Source organism: Hylobates moloch, unplaced genomic scaffold (assembly GCF_009828535.3).
Source record: "Hylobates moloch isolate HMO894 unplaced genomic scaffold, HMol_V3 SCAFFOLD_37, whole genome shotgun sequence".
Classification (NCBI taxonomy): Eukaryota; Metazoa; Chordata; class Mammalia; order Primates; family Hylobatidae; genus Hylobates; species Hylobates moloch.
In genome coordinates this window covers 275,845-283,782 of record NW_026652312.1, presented here as the reverse complement: position 1 = coordinate 283,782, position 7,938 = coordinate 275,845, and the positions used below count along the sequence as shown (strand labels likewise).

At 34.9% G+C, this 7,938-nt stretch overlaps 1 protein-coding gene across 3 annotated transcripts in view; it reads left to right on the top strand.

Annotated features, from left to right (window-relative positions):
* Positions 1 to 7,938, top strand: part of LOC116463452 (electron transfer flavoprotein-ubiquinone oxidoreductase, mitochondrial-like) — a 36,997-nt gene that overhangs the window by 20,739 nt on the left and 8,320 nt on the right. For all 3 annotated transcript variants that reach the window (XM_058434638.1, XM_032146563.2, XM_058434639.1), the window contains 3 exons: positions 3,053 to 3,199; positions 5,113 to 5,253; positions 6,542 to 6,685. In XM_058434638.1, the coding sequence (XP_058290621.1) occupies positions 3,053 to 3,199; positions 5,113 to 5,253; positions 6,542 to 6,685 (432 nt within the window). The remainder of the gene's footprint in view (positions 1 to 3,052; positions 3,200 to 5,112; positions 5,254 to 6,541; positions 6,686 to 7,938) is intronic.

Genomic DNA, 7,938 nt, shown 5'->3' with positions numbered 1-7,938 from the left:
GGCAAATCCTGTTTGGGACTCCTAGTGGTTTAACTGGCCACATCAGAATCATGTGACATCTTGGGGCTCAGCCTGTCCTGCAGGAAGGCCTAAGAAGCTGTTTCTTAACAAGCCTCCAGGGATTCCGATGCATAGCCAGGTTTGTAAAGAACTGTTATCTCATACTGCTTCTCAGTAAAAGAATATGGTTTTTCATATATTATGGTTATTTTCTTTATTATGACTAATTATAAATTATATTTTAGTCTAAATATTTTTGTATTTTATATTATAACAAAATTGAAGCACACAAATTCTACCATTCTGATATTGCATTTTTGTGTGTTCTCATTTGTTCAAATATGGGCTTATTTCAGGTGGCAGAGGTTGCAGTGAGCCGCAATCGCGCCACTACACTCCAGCCTGGGCGACAGAGTGAGACTCCGTCTAAAAAGAAAAAAAAAAAAAAAAATTAAAAAAAAATATATGGTTTTTAACTTTATGCTTTGCATTTGTAAAAACGTTTATATTTTGTATATTGTATTTATACAGATCTAATAGCATAGAAGAGTACAATGGAGTCTTAGTAATTTGAGCCCCAAAATCTAAGTTTTTAAAAACAGTACTACCACAAGATTAGAGTGGGGAAAATCAAAGATTCTGTTTAATGTGTTGTTCCACTCTCTATTTAGCCCACTGTAGCTAGGCTTTCTCCCTGCCATTTCACTGAAACAGCTCTTGTTAGAGTCACAAATACCTCCATTTTGCCAATCTGGTGGACAGGTCTCTGTTTTCCCTTATTTGACCTTCCAGTGGGTAGCACTTGGCACAGTTGGATTATGTTTTCCTTCTTGAAACACTTTTTTGACTTGGCTCTCTTACAGCCTTCTCTTGGTTCCTATCTCCAATATGCATCTTATTATAAGAATTCTGATTTGGACATTTTTAAGTTACAGAGGTTAAGTAACTTGGCTGGGGTCAGACAGCTGGTAAGTAGTGGGGCTGGGATTTGAATACAGGCTGTGTGGCTCCACGGCCTGTCCCTTGAACACTAAAGGGCATGTTACCTCTAAGAAGAAACAGAAATATGTTAATTAATATTCTAGTTCATACAGATTGAATTGTTTTATAAGTGGTGCTGGGGAAACTGTCCATCTGGAAGCAAATAGAGTTGGACCCCGGTTTGCTGGTTGTTTCTTTCTGGTGATTTAAAGATCTAAAACAATACAAATCAGAAATCTAAGAGATGACAGTTAACAATCTAGGGGTAGGGTAAGCCACCCTATGGCAACAAGATACTAAAAACCTGTAAAAAAACAGACAAACCTTTTTTAACTTAATATATAAAAGTTAAACACTTCTTTTTACCAAAATATACTATAAAGTCTGTAAATGTTTGACTATCTGTAATATCAAGGAACACTTAGACGTTGACAAGAAAAAAGACAACACATTGGAAAAATGGGTAGAATCTAAAAAATTAACAATTCATAGAAGAACAACTCCAGTGACCACTAATCATAAGTAAAGATACTTGTTTTTTTCAGAGTCCAGAGGTTAAATGCCATTTCTTCAAAGAGGACTTTCCTGTTCACTCAATCTAGAAAAGCTGGCTTCTATTATTCTCCCTTGTAATACCCTCTGCTCTCTTTCATAGCACTTAAACAATTTGTAATTATATACTCATGTATTCATTTAATGTCTGTCTCTATGGCTAGTCCAAAGAAAAGGAACATATCTTTTTTTAATTCATCCATGTATTCCCAATGCCTAGCACAGAACCTGGCACATTGTAGGTATTCATTCACTATTTCTTGAATCAAAAAGAAAAGATGCTCAAAATAGTAATCAGGGAAATGCAAATTAAAATAGTATTGAGGGCCAGGCACCGTGGCTCACGCCTGTAATCCCAGCACTTTGGGAGGCCAGGGTGGGTGGATCATCTGAGGTCAGGAGTTCGAGACCAGCCTGGCCAACATGGTGAAACTCCGTCTCTACTAAAAATACAAAAAATTAGCTGGGCTTGGTGACAGGTACCTGTAATCTCAGCTACTCAGCAGGCTGAGGCAGGTGCATTGCTTGAACCCTGGAGGGAGAGGTTGCAGTGAGCCGAGATCGTGCCATTGCACTCCAGCCTGGGCAACAAGAGCACAACTCTGTCTCAAAAAAAAAAAAAAAAAATTAAAAAATTAAAATAAAATAGTAGTGAGTTATCACACTTGATACACTAGCAAAAATGTAAAAGGAACAGTTACATCTGTCACTAACTGTACTATAGGGAAAGGGTCTTATATACTACTGATGGAAATATATTCATTGCTTCAGGCTTTTTAGAAAGTAATATGATAATATCAATTTAAAAAAATAGATGTACCCTTCGATCTAAGAGGGCCACTCCTGGGAATCTATCTTACAGGAATAAAAGCACCAATATTGTACATGTATATGGGTGTCCCTTGGTGTGCATGGTAGATTGGCTCGAGGACCCCCCAAGTATACCAAAATTCATGCATACACAAGTCCCAAGGTTAGGCCTGCAGAACTCGCATATATGAAAAATCGGTCTTCCATATACTCGGGTTTCACATCTGATGAATATTGTATTTTCAATCCTTAGTTGGTTAAAAATAAATCCTTGTATATGTGAACCCACACAGTTCAAACCCATCTTGTTCAAGGGGTCAGCTCTATATTAAATATATATTCAAGAGTGTTTATATCTTATAACATTGTTTATGTTCATGCGTAAGCTGGAAACAGTGAATGGCTATTATCCATTGGCAGAGGAGCTGGATAATCTATCCTGTCTCTCTACATGGACTACTACCTAGCCATTAAAGAGAAAGATTTGAGCTATACAGTGACTTGAAAAGATTTCCATGAGGTATTTTAAGTGAGAAGAGTAAGATTATATGATTCTATATATTATATATTTACTATGTGATTCTTTATAATATTATACATTTGCACTGTCTCTTCTACATCTGAATCATAGTTCAATTTGAATCTGACCAGAATGTGAATGTATTTTAAATTGTCAAATGTTGCCATTTAACATGTTTTTGCTTTTCAGGCAACATTTGAGAGAGGACTGGAACTACATGCTAAAGTCACAATTTTTGCAGAAGGTTGCCATGGACATCTAGCCAAGCAACTATATAAGAAGTTTGATTTGAGAGCAAATTGTGAACCTCAAACCTACGGGATTGGACTGAAGGAGGTATCCTGGTTTGTTTCTGTAATTTTAATTTTGGGAAAGATGGAATTTAAATTTATTTGTATTATCAGGTAGTTTATAATACTGATTTAATTTTAGTTATATTTTTTTTATTGTCTTGAAATGTTCATTATGACTAAAACTATTTGGGATATTTTTCAAGGGGCTAGAAGATATTACTGATCAAATTCTCTTACTGGTTAAGTTAGTTTTACATGTTGGAATTGTTGTATCAAGTATTGCTTGAAGTGAATCTTGAACTTGTGAATATTTGAATCTTTTTTTTTTTTCATTGTAATGCCATCTGCCCTGTTAGGATTGTTCTTGTTATCCATATGCTGTTTGTAGGATGACCACATCCTACAAAGAATTATTTGTTCAAAATTGTAATATGAAGATAATTTTCTTTATGAAAGACACACTCAGCCATAGTATATTAATCTGCAACCTAAAATTTAATTAGGTTATGTATTGTACATTTTCTCAATTTATCCATTCTCTAGTCTTATTTTCCCAAATCCTAGGCTTATTAGAATGTAAATGTAAAATTTTCATTATAACCCTTTTGTTTAAATATTTTTGTGGAGTTAGCAGTGGTGGCCCACACCCATAACCCCAGCATTTTGAGAGGCCAAGGCAAGATGATTGCTTGGGTCCAGGAGTTCAAGACCTGCCTGGGCAACGTAGTGTCATCTATACTAAAAATTTAAAAATTAGCCAGGTGTGGTGGTGCACACCTGTAGTCCCAGCTACTCTGGAGGCTGAAGCAGGAGAACCACTTCACTCCAAGAGATCAAGACTGCAGTGACCTGTGATCATACCACTGCACCCTAGCCTGGGTGACAGAGTGAGATCCTATCTCTAAAAAAATTAAAAATATAGTAATTAACAACAAGAAATTTATTTTAGGTTAAATCTCAGAAAGGTTCAAAGTCTATATAAAACTAGATTCATTGTGAATAAGGGTTTGTTTTGATAGATTGCATATGTCTGATTGCATGTAATATTATCTGACTTAGATAATATTTCAGATAGAAATTGTTCAGAATTTAAAATTTACCAGTCTGAAAAGAGGGTGAACAATTTATTTCAATTGTGGGGGGCAGGGTAGAGGGAATAAATTTCTTTGTTGGAGAATACATGTCTATTATGAAGAGACCTTAAGTGTACAGCTACATTAATTTTTACATGGTGAACATACCCATGTGGCTGTCACCCAGATGAAGATAGAGAACACTACCAGCACCACAGAATTTTCCCTCAGCCTTTCAGTAGGATTTCCTAATTTGCCATAATTGTATAAAAGTCTTTACCAATTTGAGAATCTATTTAATGTCTTAAAGAGTTCATAAGTTTTCTGACCTGTTTCTTTACTCTGACTCATGCTGTACTTTGATATAATTTTCTTTGATATTCAAGGTGATCCACCTGTATTCTTTTTTGTTATTATTATTATTATTTTTTTGAGACTGAGTCATGCTCCATCACCCAGGCTGGAGTGCAGTGGCATGATCTCAGCTCACCGCAACCTCTGCCTCCTGGGTTCAAGCAATTCTTATGCCTCAGCCTCCTGAGTAGCTGGGATTACAGGCGTCCGCCACCATGCCCAGCTAATTTTTGTAGTTTTAGTAGAGACAGGGTTTTACCATGTTGGCCAGGATAGTCTCGAACTCCTGACCTCAAGTGATTTGCCCACCTCAGCCTCCCAAAGTGCTAGGATTGCAGGCGTGAGCCACTGTGCCCAGCCTTCATTGATATTTGAGGTAATTTTATTGTATTCTTATATTACAGTTTTTCACTTGTAATTTTCATAAATAAGACATTAAACCTGGCAAGTTTTATGCATTGTGGTAACATAAAAACATTTTTAAAATACTGCAGGACTTTTTTGTTTGTTTGTTTTTGTTTTTTTTTAGTTATGGGTTATTGATGAAAAGAACTGGAAACCTGGGAGAGTAGATCACACTGTTGGTTGGCCCTTGGACAGACATACCTATGGAGGATCTTTCCTCTATCATTTGAATGAAGGTGAACCCCTAGTAGCTCTTGGTCTTGTGGTAAGTTATATTCCCATTAGGGAAAATTCTACTGCTAGAGTTATATTTCCATCAGTGTTATAAAATAAGGGTTTTGAATCTGAAGACTGTAAAATGCTTTTTATTTAAAGCTTACTTTCTAATTTTATCAATATATAAAGTGCTTATGGCTGCTGTGTCATTAAGTCTACTAAACACAGGTAGCAGTAATAATAGTAGCTGCTACACTCCAGGCACTGTGCTGGATGCTTTTCTGAGATTTCTAAGTAAGTTTCATAATAACTGTGAAATAGGTATATCTTCATTTTACAGATAAGAAAACTGAAGTCCAAATAAGTTAAAACAACTTACCCATATACACCCATCAAATAACAGGCAGAAATGCCTGACCTTGTCTGACCTCAAATCCCATTTCCACTATGGCATGCTACCACTGAAAATGAAATCAGCACTAGGTTTGAACTTAGAACTTTTTAAAAATACCAGCAGTTTCTCCTTTTTTGGCCTCCTACACATCTTTGCAGTAAATTACATGTTGAACATTACAAAGAATGGAAAAATTAGTTTCTGTACCTTGCAATTGGTGGCAGCTTTATAGTTTAGTGCCATGATTAGACCTCCATATGATACATTGTTAAATTTATGTGTTACTGGTGTTTTTTGACCCCCCAGTCAAATGTTCATCCCATCACCTTTGGATATTTATTCCTGTGACTTAATTGTATCAAAGGAAAAAGATGTGGTTAATTTTAACACTTTGGTAATGCATTATAAAATGTAACCTTCTATATTTCTTTTCCTCTTTTTTTCTAAGTGTAGTTTACATCCTTTTTCTTTATTTTTTCCCCAGTCGTACTGTAGTATAAATTATTAGTTTCTTTCAAATTGGTATTGATTAATGTATAATAAATCATTACAGCTCCTTTCATAGAAACATAATCTGAGATGCTTACCTACAGATATTGTTCTAATTTGCTTTTTTTGTTGTTCATTTTTATTTTCTAATCTCATGATAGATTGTTTTTCTAATTTGGACTTTGAGTTCCAGAGCACAAGGATTTGTTAATATGTTCTAAATTTTCATAATTTTGATGATAATAAACACATGCTATCCTTTTCTTTACCTTTTCTTTTCCAAACAGATTTTATACAATTTTTAATTTACATTTGGATTACTGCACATAGTGCTCCAAATACTTTTGAGTACAAGAAATTTAACGTACATGTTTTCTGATAAACATGGCTCACATTTTAGCTGATTTAATTTGAAATTAAAATGTCTAATTTAATATAAATGTAAATTTTTAAGGTTGGTCTAGACTATCAGAATCCATACCTGAGTCCATTTAGAGAGTTCCAGAGGTGGAAACACCATCCTAGCATTCGGCCAACCTTGGAAGGTGGAAAAAGGATTGCATATGGAGCCAGAGCTCTCAATGAAGGTGGCTTTCAGGTAACTCTTCCAACTTTTATTTTCCTTGTTTCTGTATTATAAATTCAGAATTGAACATATAACATAACAAATTTAGATAAAGAATAAAAACAATATTGGAACAAGAAAAGTATGTAGCATTTCTAAAACTGTGTCACACAGTACTTCAATTACACCATGAATTTAGTTTTAAGAATATATTAGGCTGGGCACAGTGGCTCATACCTGTAATCCCAGCACTTTGGAAGGCCGAGTTGGGCAGTCTGCCTGGGCAACATGGCGAAACCCCATCTCTACAAAAAATAGAAAGATTAGCCAGGCGTGGTGACGAGCCCCTGTGGTCCCAGCTACTCAGGAGGCTGAGACAGGAGAATCACTTGAGCCTAGGAGGTGGAGGTTGCAGTGAGCCAAGATTGTGCCACTACACTCCAGCCTGAGCAGCAGAGTAAGACTCCATCTCAAAAACAAAAACAAAAAATAATATATTGATCTCTGGAGATAAATTCATGGACATTTTGTTTGTTGTTTTAACCAGAAAATAAAAACTGTAATCTACAATATTTTTCTTTATTCCTTAACTGCCAGGAAACTCAAAGACAAATTTAGTTTTCAGCAAACATAATTCATTCATTCCAACTACCTAGTAACATTCATGCCTTTTAGGTTACCTCTGTTAAGCTTTTACCTTAATTGTCCTATTTTTATATACATTCAAAGTCTTCTCAAATATAATGTATTCAGTCTGTATTAAACAATGAAATAAGACCTAGTAGCTAATTGTCATAAAAGCTGTTAATACTGTTGGAGAAATGTTATCATACAGGTAAGATGATCTAAAAATCTACTCTAAAGCTTGTAGCAAATTATTTGGAGCAAGTTCTTTAACTTTGGCCTTAAGAGATCATCTGTAAAATAAATATGATCCCTCTGTCTCTAATATTCTAGGAATCTAGTACTATCTTAGAAATTGGATTTCTTTTAAAAAACTTATCATAAAAGTAACAGATAATAGGAAAATTTGGGGAGGAGAAATTGACTTATCTTTAAAAGTGAGGTTCTAAATACTTTATTACTCTAATAATATTTCATAAACTCAAAACCATAGCTACATTATAAACATAATCACTAGAATCTTAAAATAATGCTGTCCCCAAAGTCTGTCATGAGATTACTTCTCATGAGATTGTTTTTGTTTCTAGAGTAGTAATTCCTTTGGTAGAAATATGTATTGAATTACATAACTGTATTCAAGCCTATTAAACTCTTAAAAATAA